Below are 13,953 nucleotides of genomic sequence, written 5' to 3' on the forward strand. Positions count from 1 at the left end.
ACGATTCTTAAAAAATTTCTCTTACTGTCAACACATTTGCTGGTTTGAATACTGAGGTAGACGTACAGTAGAGTCTGACAGCTTCTCATTTCTGAGTCGGTTAACAGCCCACACACATAAACGGCAAAGCTAGAGGAGAGATAGTCAGCGAGAAGAAAGCCAAGAAAGGAGATAATAGAGGAAGAGAAGCAGACTGCGAAAATAGAGGTTAAAACCAAGGACATCTCACAGGGAACAGCAGAAGAAAGAAGACGAGGAATGCTGTTAAAAGAGAAAGAGAAAGGCCAGTGTTATACAAACGCCAAACCCGAGAGGAACTATTAGAAAAGCATGAGTCGTCAAGTCCAAGAAGTGCTGTCTATTGATTTTGCCCATCGATCTGTTTAGATTTTGTCTAAATCTTTAGATCAATATTTGTAATGCTTCTCATATGTACTTATGCTTCATTATAGAGTTGAATTGCGCAGGTTTTTTATGGACATGCTGTGTTTGCATGTTTGAGGTTTCTAACAAGAGTCCCTTACTGGGTCTACTAATACATACACTGTATCTACTGTATTGAATTAGGAGAGATTATAGTCAACAGTCTCTTGTTTTCTAATCGATTGTCGTGGCTGTAATGCACACAAACTCAATAAATCAATTGCACAGTGCTTCATAAGTCACGATGAGCTTCTTTGATGCTTTTGTAAACCCTTCAAATGTCAGTGTTTTTAAACGGTTTGTCACCCAGAGCTTGAATGTGTCAATATTTGTAGATGTTACTTTGTTTTTAGTATTCCTACAGATGCTTTGTGGACTTGCAATTACCGCAACAAAATACATTGATCAAATGTTGCATTTTAAGACATTTGTCTAGTCCTCAAACTACTTCTGTGCATATGACTAGTTTCTTATGCATCTTATCTATAGCATTTTGTTTTGATTTTTGACTCATGTAGGCTATGAAGTGACTGAAATTATTCAGAGTAGTGATATAGAAGTGTGATGCAGTGAAAAACCTGTCTGGAACTACTTTAGCCGTGTGTATCCCTAAAAATAATTGCACACTATAAAATGTTCCCTGGCTAGTCCGAATCAAGCATTTGAAAGCCCCCATAGTATAGCCAGAAGCTAGCTCTATGCAGCTCTGACATGATTCCCCACTGAAGATATGCATTATTGTGATTGGTTAGAACCTGGCTGGGATACCACATTGGAAAAATTAGGTTATTGCTAGAAGAGGTGTTAGTAAGCAGCAGGGGGTGCTCAAACTGCAGCCTGTGTGGGTCCAAATGCCCCACTATATAGTGATAAGGGACTGTCAGTGAGCACTGTCCTTCAGATGAGACGTTAAAATGACGTCCTGTCTCTTTGTAGACCAGGGGTCACCAACATGGTGCCCGCGGGCAAGGATCACATGTGTTGCCCACAGGCCTGTTCGAAAAATAGCTCACCATAACGCCACTTACCAGTAAGCTTCATCTAATATAGAAGTAATCATTTAAAAATGTAAATATTTGCAGAGATATATAAAAATAAAGTGTTGCACATTTATACATTAAATACAGGGTATTTCTTACCGTTAAATCATTGTTGATAACTTTTGTGAGAATCATTAGCATGATCAGTGTCTTCACATGAATGAATATCGTTAATTATTACCAAAAACATAAAGTATAATTAAAAGTAAATTGAGCAAATTTGTTATTTGAGAAGTGTTTATCAAACTGGTAGCCCTCCACATTAATCGGTACCCAAGAAGTAGCTCTCAGTTTCATAAAGGTTGGTGACCCCTGTTGTAGACATTAAAAATCACAGAATGTCCTTCTTAAAGAGTAGGGATGTGTCCTCAGCATCCTGGCCAAACTTGCTCACAAGTGATAAGTTCCAAATTTGGAAATACTAATATGTAATACTCTCTTTTTGCAGGTCTGTTACGTGAGAGTTTCATGGATGAGCCAGAAAGCCTTGTCACCTTGAACCTGCTGGTTGTTGCTGCAGTCTCTGCATTCTCCACCGGGGCAGCACTCTCAGGTTTAGCAGTGTGCTGGATCATGGGTCAAAAACACCGTCATCGTTCTCACAGCAACACTCCGTCGTCCAGTATTCAGCGGAAGAGTGAGAAGGAACGTTGCATGATGGGACAAAGCAGAAGCGGCTCTGTAATGAGCGTATCCCGACACAGTGGCACAGACCGGCCAAGATCACAGGGTGAGACGCTTTTCGTCATGCCTAATGGGTGGGTGAAAGCTGGTGATTTAGACCCAGGTCTACTTCCCACACCAGAGCAAACTCCTCTGCAGCAGAAGCGTGGGCTCCGCCTGTCTGATTCTGGATCCAGCTGGGATCAAAGTCAGACCTTCCTGAGCTCAGTGGGAACCCAATGTCCACCTCCACCATCCACCCTTTATCTCAGCTCTAAACTCCTACAAGGAACCGGCCGACGCCATGAGGAAGCCATCGAGACTGGTATTGACCGCCAAAGGTATGTCTCCCTCTCCAAGTACCGGGATCAGGGAATACGCCCAGGTACTCTTCTTCGCAAGTCAGCCGGTGAATATAACTACCCCATGACTCCACAAGACTCCCCTGACCGACGGAGAGTGGTTTCAGCCCCCAGCACCCAGATAGAGTACAGCGGAGAGCCTCTTCGCTGGACCCATGAGGGCTACATCTTCAGCAGTCATGGCATACCTCCAACAGGCCACCACTACACCCCTGCCTCTCAGCATCCTGCAGGACTGACCCGCTCCGTGCTCCACGGTTCTCGGGGACTCATCGAGTTGGCGGACTTCAGCCACTTACTTGGGAAGAGTGGAAGCGATCGGACGCCAACAGGCCAGTGAACAAAGGGGAAAAAGAAGGTAAAGAGCATTTAATTGTGGAAACGTGAGCGGATGAAACCTCATGTGAACTGCGGAGCGCAACCTGGCCCACCACAGAAAGTCTCTCTCTGTCTTTCTTTCCTTTCTTATTCGCTTGTCATCCTTTCCACATTTGTCTGAAACTTCTTGCAGGAGGATAAGCCAACGTGAACCTCTCTGACTACAAGAAGAGCAGTCAATTCAAGTGGAAACAATTGCTTTAAACTTTATCACATCTTATCAGATGGAGGAAAGAAGCGGAAGACACTTGAAGACTATCTATCCTTGAATCTGTTCACACCTAGACTCTCTAAGTTTGATAGAAAGGCAGCATTTTATTCAGCAATTGGGACAGTTGTTATCTCCGAATATGAGCAAAAATCAAACCATTCGTTGGAGTAATGACTCAGTAGCAAACAGTGGTCAGTCTGGTCATAAAAACTCAAAGTTCTCTGATTACTGGCATACGGATAGATTTGCATCACTGGATAGATCATCTTGTCACAAGAAGAGGATCTGGAACTGAATCTAGAGGTCAGTCAGATCTGATTCCGGTCAATACCAAACTCAAAGCTCAAAGTGTTCAGATCAATGGCATAAAGGACACTCAATTGCCATCAGTCTAAATCCTTTAGAAGGTAGATATGGACAGATGAAGTGCTCAGAAAGAAAGATTTGGAGTGTTAATGTACTCTAGAACTTTCATTGGAATTGCTTCTCTCCCTTTTATGCCTCACAAACTTGTTTTCTAAATAACATGCATAGTGGGGTTGTAGTACATGCTTCCAAAATTAGACCAGACTTTCTCAAATCTGAGTGCAAGACCATATTTCTATGTCCAGGTCGAAACGCTCTTGAAAATATGGTCTTGGATTTGAGTACTACAACTCTTTCAGCATATGGGAAATTAAAGAGAAGCAGATTATAGAGAGTGCCCCCCAAAAAACATCACTCTCTGTCTCCACCGGTGATATTTTTTCCATTACCAATGCTTGTGCGTGACATCTCTACACTTGGGCGGGGCCCCATGGTTCACTTCACAAGATTCGCGGTACACTACTTGCTCTGATGCTTTGCTTTGACCAAAACATATGGATTTAAAACACAAAAATCTTTTGTGTTTGTGATTTTTGTTTCTGTTGAGTGAGCTGAGGCCTTTACCTCAGTATTACCTTAGCCCATATTTCAGACTTACAGAGAGATAGAAAGAGAAACAGAGAGAGAAAAGATTTTGGTCGGATGGATTTCATGGCCTCAACCACATGAGTTTATGTGTTCTGTGTAGCTCCGTGAGTTTGATCAGAGAAACAGAGCTCTCTGAGAACTTCTGAACATGCTGGATTCCAAGTCTTTTTTCTTTTTTTTGGTTTCTTCTTTTTTGTACAGGGAATTTTTTACACAATATGTAATGCGTAACATTGAAGACAGAACTGAGGTGAAAATACCCACTGTTTTCTAGAAAGACACAATTTGAGACTCTGTCTTGAAGATTCTTGGACTCTGAGATGACATTTCAGATTTTGTTTCTCCTGGACTCTGAAAGAGGACAAATGAAAAGGGAAAGAGGAAATCATGAAGCGAATACTGAAGGTACTACGAAGTCAAGAGACGTGAACGCCAGCTATGTTATTGAATGTGTTTGTCTGTGAAGTAACCAATCTTTTTGCTTGTCCCATGCACATCATAAGGTATTTCCCCTACTTTTTTGTATTTATTGTTTTGTATTTTAAGTCGTATAGTAGTCCTTTTGAAAACTCTGCATCAACAGCGGATCGCATTACTCCAGTCATATTCTTTACCTGGAAATGGTCAAAGTGAAAACCAAGAAATTGTGTCCTCCTATCAGAATAGCAACATAATCAAATGTACACCCAAACACTGTCTGGCTCCATTCCAAACCCTAGAGCTGCCTATCTGTTCAAGGCTGTTCAAAGCAGCAAGCAGAAAAATGGTTCTACCTTGCCAAATCTCGACTGAGCGTTTGCATTCAGCAGGCGATTTTATCCGAAGTGAATTACGCTGCACATAAGGTATTCATTTTATCAGTTTGTGTATTCGCCGGGACTCAAACACATGACTTTGGTGGAGCTACGGGAAGGCTTTACCTCAGTATTACATCAGCCCTCAATTCAGACTTCACATAAGTGAGAGGCAGAGTGGAAAACTTTCATGACAGTTTCATCCAAGATGGCATACTGAGTTTACATTTATTATTTAAACTACACAATATCATCCTGATTTTGGCAGGATCTGTTTGACAAAGGGTGTCGTGGTGATGCGTAAAATGACAATGGGTTGTCAGGATGATTGTTTTATCTAGTGTAGTGTGTCACAATGGATGACAACAGGGACACTTCTCAACATCCCAAAAGACTAGCTTTTGAGGGCGGCGCAGTGGCTCATTGGTTAACGCTATCGCCTCACAATAAGAAGGTGACTGGTTCGAGTCATTGGCAGACATTAGCAGACATTAGCAGTTTAAAACATATTCTGGAATAGTTGGGGGTTCATTCCACTGTGGCAACGTCTGAACTAAAGACTAAGCCGATGGAAAATTAATGTTCTATTGATCACCAAAGTGTTGACAGTCATTAACTAGCACTTTATGCAACGCCAAATACCACAGCCAAATTTTTAATTTTTGGCTTAAGTTACCCTTTAAAGAGTGAGAAATCCAAATGTTCAGTGTTTATTTTGCTAATCCACATTGTTACTCTTTAGTCGAACAATTAATTAGGCTTAACAAGCTAAAAAAAAATGTGTTTACTGTGCACCGTACTGTACTGGACAAAACTGTACTGCTGAAAAAGTGCTGTAAGACCTCACTTTGTTGTCAAGAGCCATGGGTTTTAATTTAGTTTAGCCTGTATATGTTCTTTTGAACACCAAAGTGTTGACAGACATTGACTTGTCTGTGTGGTTCAAATTTACAATGCTTATTTTCCATATTGCATATTGTTACACTTTATTCGAACAATTCATTAGGCTTGATAAGTTAAAAAAAAAAAAAGTTTGTTTTGGTAATCTTCAATCAGAATCTGCCCACTTTGCTTCCACGTTTGGATTGACTTGCTTCTTTGTTTACATCAGTTTGATGGCCTCAGCCACAATATTCTTAATCACGCCCTTCTTACTGTTAGTTTGCTATGATGGAATGATGTGCAAGAAGAAAGCCCCGCCCCTATTCAACATTCCATTTCACTGAAAAGTACATCAATGTACTGAAATAAAGGTCTCAGCAACTTCTGGTTCACGCTGACTTCAAAGACAGCAGACAGCAAGGTGGCTTTACTAGGATTTGGAAAAGGGCTTCCCCCAAGCCATGTTGGTCATGACCCACACACAAATGTCTGACTTCATATAGGCAAGCTTTATCATGAAACATCTAATAGCATCAGTGTGTGTTCTGTTAAACACCAAAGTGTTGACAGCCATTTTATGCATCACCAAAGACCACTACCAAACATTCATGTTTGGCTTAATTTACCCTTAAAACAGTGAGAAATCCAAATTTACAGTAATGTAATGTGTATTTATATAGCGCATTTATTGTGTATGGCCATACACCCAAAGCGCTTCACAATCATGAGGGGGGGGTCTCTCCACACTACCACCAGTGTGCAGCATCCACTTGGATGATGCGACGGCAGCCACAGGACAACGGCGCCAGTGCGCTCACCACACACCAGCTATAGGTGGAGTGGAGAGACAGTGATCGAGCCAATTCGATGGAAGGGGATGATTGGGAGACCATGATCGTAAGGGCCGATAGAGGGACTTTGGCCAGGACACCGGGGTTACACCCCTGCTCTTTCACGAGAAGTGCCATAGGATTTTTAATGACCGCAGAGAGTCAGGACCTCGGTTTAACGTCTCATCCGAAAGACGGCGCCCACTGACAGTATAGTGTCCCCTTCACTTTTACTGGGGCATTAGGACTCACACAGACCATGGGTTGAGCGCCCCCTGCTGGCCTCACTAACACCACTTCCAACAGCAACCTAGTGTTCCCTAGTGGTCTCCCATCCAGGTACTAACCAGGCTCAGCCCTGCTTAGCTTCAGTGAGTAACCGGTCTTGGGCTGCAGGGTGATATGGCAGTGTTTATTTAGGTAGTCCACATTGTTACTCTTTAGCTGAACAATTATTTGGCTTAACAAGTTCAAAAAAGCTTAATCTTCAATCAAAATCTGACCATTTTTGCTTCCACCTTTGGATTGACTGATGGTAGTGCTTCTATGTTGGCGTCAATTTGACTGCTTCAGCCACAATATTATTAACCACACCCCTCTTACCATTAGTTTGCATTGAGGGAATGATGTGCAACAAATAGCCACCCCCCCCCCCCCCTCAATATTCCATTTCACTTGAAAGTACATCAACATACTGAAATTAAAAACTCCTGAACTACTGAAATTAGAAACTTCCGGTTCTGTCTGACTTCAAAGACTGCAGATAGCAAGGTGGCTTTACTAGGGTTTGGAAAAGAGCTTCTCCCTCGCCGTCTTGGTCATGACCCACACACAAATGTCTGACTCTATATAGGCAAGCTTTGTCATGAAAAATCTAATAGAATCACTGAGTGCTCTCTTGAACACTAAAGTGTTGACCGTCACAGACTTGCGTTTTATGCATCACCAAAGACCATGGCCAATCATTCATTTTTGGCTTAATTTACCCTTTAAAAAGTTAGAAATCTAAATTTACAGTGCTTATTTAGTTAGGCCACATTGTTACTCTTTGGTTGAACAATCAATTAGGCTTAACAAGTTCAAAAAAGTTTGTTTTGGTTATCTTCAATCAAAATCTGAACATTTTTGCTTCAACCTTTAAATTGACTGATGGTAGTGCTTCTATGTTGGCGTCAATCTAACGGCTTCAGCCACAATATTATTAACCACACCCCTCTTACCATTAGTTTGCCCTGAGGCAATAAAGTGCCAAAAATTGCCCCGCCCCCTCCTCAATATTCCATTTCACTTGGAAGTACATCAACATACTGAAATTAAAAACTCTGCAACTTCCGGTTCTTTCTGACTTCAAAGACTGCAGATAGCAAGGTGGCTTTACTAGGGTTTGGAAAAGAGCTTCTCCTTCGCCATCTTGGTCATGACCCACACACAAATGTCTGACTCCATATAGGGAAGCTTTGTCATGAAACATCTAATAGAATCACTGAGTGCTCTCTTGAACACTAAAGTGTTGACCGTCACTGACTTGTGTTTTATGCATCACCAAAGACCATGGCCAATCATTCATTTTTGGCTTAATTTACCCTTTAAAACGTTAGAAATCCAAATTTACAGTGCTTGTATAGCTAGGCCACATTGTTACTCTTTGGTTGAACAATCAATTAGGCTTAACAAGTTTTAAAAAGTTTGTTTTGGTAATCTTCAATCAAAATCTGACCATTTTTGCTTCCACCTTTGGATTGACCGATAGTAGTGCTTCTATGTTGGCGTCAATTTAACGGCTTCAGCCACAATATTATTAACCACACCCCTCTTACCATTAGTTTGCCCTGAGGGAATGATGTGCCAAAAATTGCCCCGCCCCCTCCTCAATATTCCATTTCACTTGGAAGTACATCAACATACTGAAATTAAAAACTCTGCAACTTCCGGTTCTTTCTGACTTCAAAGACTGCAGATAGCAAGGTGGCTTTACTAGGGTTTGGAAAAGAGCTTCTCCCTCGCCATGTTGGTCATGACCCACACACAAATGTCTGACTCCATATAGGCAAGCTTTGTCATGAAACATCTAATAGCATCAGTGTGTGAGATATTGAAAGCAGATGTCTGACTATATGAGCTGCCACACACACTTGAGTTCACAGGAATGCGTTTAATAACGGTCCTCGTGCACCTGCAATAGCTCTCTTATTAAAAGCACGTGCATCACTTAAGCATCTCTCCTAAAGAGCATGCGGTTTCCACAGCCGATGCGCTGAGAAAACACACACTCCTGCAGTCATGTGCTACGGCCGCTTGAGCATTGATTAGCTCATAAATCCAACTGAAAGGAGAGTCAGGGCTGATTGCGCTGGCTCTGTGTGTGTGTTTAAATTACTGTGTGTACGTATTTATGTCTTCTCTCTTCAGCACTGAAGATACACCAGGCAGGAAATGGGATCCAGAGCACAGGAAATAGATCAGGAAATGCAAGGATATAGACGCCTACCTGTCGGTCAAGGACACTGAGGCGAGTAATCAAATTCAGGAAGGAGCAAAAGCCGCTGTATGCTAATGTGAAAACCACATGTGGCGAAGAAAAAAGCAGATTAAGTTTTAAAAGTTGTGCCATATCCATGTTCACAAGTGTTTGCCAACAAAACATGAAATCGCTAATAAGCTACGCAGATGCCAAAACAATTGTTTCTTTAGAGTGTGATTTGAGACACGTTGTTTGTGCTTCTACATAAACTGATACCTCGAATGTGAAGTGTTTTTCCTCTTCCAAGTGATCATAGTAAACAAATAGTTCGCTCAAAAAAAGTTACGTAAAATGAGTTAAAACAACACAATTTGTAAGGTTTTTTGCAACCCAGGCTCATTATTGATACTTACCCCTGTATACATTTCGTACGGTGCGAAATACATCTCAGAAGGTACATTTTTTTTGCAGTTTTTGTTTTCGCGAATACACCAGAGGCCGCTGTGCAACAGTTTTGTGTTTAATAGATGTCTATTAGACATCTAAATGTAGACATTGGTTAAAACAAGGCTGAACTTAGGCTGTCAGTAAAATCTAATAGAAAATCTAAGAATAGCCCAAAACTAGACTAGTCGTCACATAGACAGATTAGTAGTTTATATGTGTAGTCGATCATTTCTGTTTATTTGATGACTAGTCAAGTTTTGGCTTATTCATAGACGTCTATTAGATTTTCACTGACAGCCCAAATTTAGCCTTGTTTTAGCCAAGACGACTACCTTTAGATGTCTATTAGAGATCAATTAGACATCTTTTAAAAACAAAAAATGCTTGCTGGGTGTGTACACCTTTTCAGATCTCAAATGTCTCCCACAAGTGTCATTCACGCCTGCTGTTCTCGCGTAAATCCAGCAGAGGCTGCTGTCGACTGAATGACTGACCGACCGACTAATTCCCCTTTCCTAAACCCAACAGATAGTGTTTTTAAAAACACCTATTGACCTATCCACCACCTTCCCTAAACCCAACTGACAGTGTTTTCAAAATTACAGATTGACCGGCCCACTGCTTTCCCTAAACCCAACCGAAATTGCTTTCAAAAGCACCTATTGAATTGTCCACTGATTGACCCACCCACCGCCTTCCCTTAACCCAAACGATAGTGTTTTTTAAAAACACTACTTGAACCGATTACCGCCTTCCCTAAACCCAACCGACAGTGTTTTCAAAATCACCAATTGACCCGCCTACCACTTTCCCTAAACCCAACTAATATTGTTTTCAAAGGCACCGATTGACCCGCCCACCGCCTTCCCTAAACCCAACCAACAGTGTTGTCAAAAGCACTAATTGACCCGCCCTAAGCACTCTGTAAACAGCGGAAAAGCTGTCTAAATGGGGGTAGGCCGTCAGCTGGCAGCGTGAAAAGAAACAGAAGCCACCAGTGCTGTCATACCACCCCCATACCGTTAGTTTTAAAAACAAAAAGCAGCCATAGGTAAATCTACGTAAATCGTGCTCTCCAGAAATGTTTACATTTCACAATGAGCCTGTGTTGTTTTTTGGGGGGGAGAACTTAATTGTTTTATGTTTAATGTTTAATTGTTATACTATAATATATATTATAAAGTCTCAAATACAAGAAATGAAGTTGCAATTGTATTAAAAATGACAGAATTGCAAGATACAAACAGGTTGATTTGTAATTCAACTACACTCCAAAAAAAGCTTTGCTGCTTGTTCAAACTACTTATTTAAAATGAGCTGCATAAACACAATTCTTGATTTTTGGGGGGAGAACTTAAATGTTTTATATTCAATTCTTTTAAATTTGTAAAAAAAAAAAAAAAAAAAAAACGATTAAGGTAGCTTGATCGATTTGTGTTGGGACAACATGAATGATTTTGTGCAATCCTAAAATGCAGGGTTCCACACAGTACACTCACGTTGTCCCAACACAAATAGATTAAGCTAAAATAAAAAATATTAATAGAATGAACTATGAACAATTAAGTTATCCCAATAGAAATTCAAGAATTGTGTCATTTCATCTAATTTTAAATAATCAGTTTAAACAAACAGCAAAAATCCTTTTTTAAGTGTATATCCTAAAGTTTATATCTCTGATTTATGAGGAAAGAACTTTATTATTTAATTTCATATGAAAATCAGATAAATGGCCATATATGAACATACATTTATAGCTAATATATATTCAAACCTATATGTGTGTATTTGTAATTCCAATGGTTGAAAAAAATATACGTAAACAGCTGTTTTTGTACACGTTAAACCCAATCATGAACTTGTATATCATTTATGTAATTTGCACATACACTACCTGACAAAAGTTTGTCGTCTATTCAAGTTTTAGGAACAACAAATAATAACTTCACTATCAGAAGTGGCTTATATGAAAGGCAAAGGCCTCTAGGTTACACTTATTTTACCAAAATAAAATATGATGCCTTTATTTTTCATTATTTAATTACGATAGTAAGGTTTGACATTGCTTAGACAAAAGTCTTGTCACTTAACAGAAATAATGTCCAGTATAGAATATAAAGTTATGGTGAAGTGGAAAAAGAATGAATATCGTGTATGAGTTCCATGAGCTTGGAGGACTGCATCCATACATCTCTGCAATGACTCCAATAACTTATTAATAAAGTCATCTGTAATGGCAAAGAAAGCGTTCCTGCAGGACTCACAGAGTTCATCAAGATTCTTTGGTTTCATCTTCAATGCCTCCTCCTTCATCTTACTTCAGACATGCTCAATAATGTTTATTTCTGGTGACTGAGCTGGCCAGTCCTGGAGCACCTTGACCTTTTTAGCTTTCAGGAACTGATGTGATGTGGAGGCTGAAGTATAAGAAGGAGCGCTATCCTGCTGAAGAATTTGCCCTCTCCTGTGATGGGCAGCACAAGTATCATAATATCTCAGACTGTTGATGTTGCCATCCACTCTGCAGATCTCTCCCACGCCCCCATACTGAATGTAACCACAAACCATGATTTTTCCTTCACCAGACTTGACTGATTTCTCTGAGAATCTTGGGTCTATGCAGGTTCCAATAGGTTTTCTGCAGTATTTGTGATGATTGGTATTCAGTTCAACAGTTGATTCATAAGAAAAATCGACCTTCTGCCACTTTTCCAAATGATCAACTAGTAATCAATTCATTAATTGTTGCTCTTACAACTGAGATCAACGACAAGACTTTTGTCAGGTTCTGTATGGCCATATATCAGATTTCTTTTTGGGATGATTGTTTTGCCTGGAGACATCACATATTTGTCTACTTCTACTTTTTCCCTTAAGTCTCAAGAACACACTCACACAAACAAATTGCCTTCATTGAAAAAGCATCCACATTCAGTGCCTAAAACGAATTTCCTTTGTAGCACCAAGTTGTTGGGCGTAAATGAAAACGGCTTTAAATTTCTATGGCTTTGCCCCTCACAATATCGTTCTTTGTGTTTATAATGCCTTTATTGCTCAAAGTAAATTTGAGTGACATTGACTTTTTCACGCAGTGTTAATTCTACTCTATTATTGTCGGAGGGAAGTGCAGAATGTGCTGTGAATGTATTTCAATGATTTTCTTCCCCTCTCTACAGTATAAGCACTTGCTGTCATAACCGAAAGGTCTTCACGTTTGATCATGCTGCAACAAGCACAATATTGTACAATAATCAAGGCCAATAATGTGTGTTTGACTTTTTATACAATGCTTCGCTCTCGCTTTTGTGTTGTGCGCATTTTTTAGGCTGTCACAGATTATTGCAAAAGACGAAGAAGAAACTGGACTGAATGAACGGCGTTTCGTTAAGTGTGTATATGGCGACATAAAGACTGAATCAGTGTTACGTTGAGTTGTTTACCGAGACTCGGCTGCTCTGTATATAGCTCATGTAATGTCCCCGTGTATAGAAGTCGAGGGGACGGTATACAGTGAAAATCGTTTCGTTTGTTTGTTGGTTTTTAAATAATCTCTCACATGTATAGAAGTACACACTTATACACCCAGTTCCGCGCATAAACACACGCGACTCAGTCCTGGAGCAGACACTTATTTTCAAATGTCAATCAACATGGAGATTTTATCATTCTAATAAACACATTTGATTGTTTGAACTTTGTGTCTGTGAAATGTGTCATGCTTTTGAAGATAAATATACAGTAGGTACCTTTTTCTGAGATATTACACTCACCGGCCACTTTATTAGGTACACTTTACTAGTACTGGGTTGGACCCCCTATTGCCTTCAGAACTGCCTTAATTCTTCGTGGCACAGATTCAACAAGGTACTGGAAATATTCCTCAGAGATTTTGGTCCATATTGACATGATAGCATCATGCAGTTTCTGCAGATTTGTCGGCTGCACATCCATGATGTGAATCTCCCGTTCCACCACATCCCAAAAAAGCTCTATTGGATTTAGCTCTGGTGACTGTGGCAGACATTTGAGTTTAGTCAACTGCTTGTCATGTTCAAGAAACTAGTCTGGGATGATTCGTGCTTTATGACATGGCGCGTTATCATGCTGGGAGTAGCCATCAGAAGATGGGTACACTGTGGTCATAAAGGGATGGACATGTTCAGCAACAATACTTAGGTAGGCTGTGGCGTTGACACAATACTTAATTGGTACAAATGGGACCAATATGGGATATGGGATAAGAAAATATCCCCCACACCATTACACCACCACCAGCAGCCTGAACTGTTGATACAAGGCAGGATGGATCCATGTTTTCATGTTGTTGATGCCAAATTCTGACCCTAATATCTGAATGTCGCAGCAGATATCGAGACTTAGCAGACCAGACAACGTTTTTCCAATCTTCTATTCCACCTCGAGTTTGTATGTGTTGTGTGTTCAGAGATGCTCTTCTGCATATCTCGGTTGTAACGAGTGGTTATTTGATTTACTGTTGCCTTTCTGTC

At 40.4% G+C, this 13,953-nt stretch overlaps 2 protein-coding genes across 14 annotated transcripts in view; one reads left to right on the forward strand and one right to left on the reverse strand.

Annotated features, from left to right (window-relative positions):
- Positions 1-9,280, forward strand: part of sema6ba (sema domain, transmembrane domain (TM), and cytoplasmic domain, (semaphorin) 6Ba) — a 282,900-nt gene extending 273,620 nt beyond the window's left edge. For 3 of the 13 annotated variants that reach the window (XM_073919106.1, XM_073919085.1, XM_073919104.1), the window contains 2 exons: positions 1,912-2,846; positions 8,947-9,280. In XM_073919106.1, the coding sequence (XP_073775207.1) occupies positions 1,912-2,828 (917 nt within the window). In that variant the 3' untranslated portion in view covers positions 2,829-2,846; positions 8,947-9,280. 13 annotated transcript variants of the gene reach the window in all.
- cactin overlaps positions 1-13,953 on the reverse strand; it is a 475,834-nt gene that overhangs the window by 181,375 nt on the left and 280,506 nt on the right. The window lies entirely within an intron of this gene.

This window comes from Danio rerio, chromosome 2 (assembly GCF_049306965.1).
Source record: "Danio rerio strain Tuebingen ecotype United States chromosome 2, GRCz12tu, whole genome shotgun sequence".
NCBI lineage: Eukaryota > Metazoa > Chordata > Actinopteri > Cypriniformes > Danionidae > Danio > Danio rerio.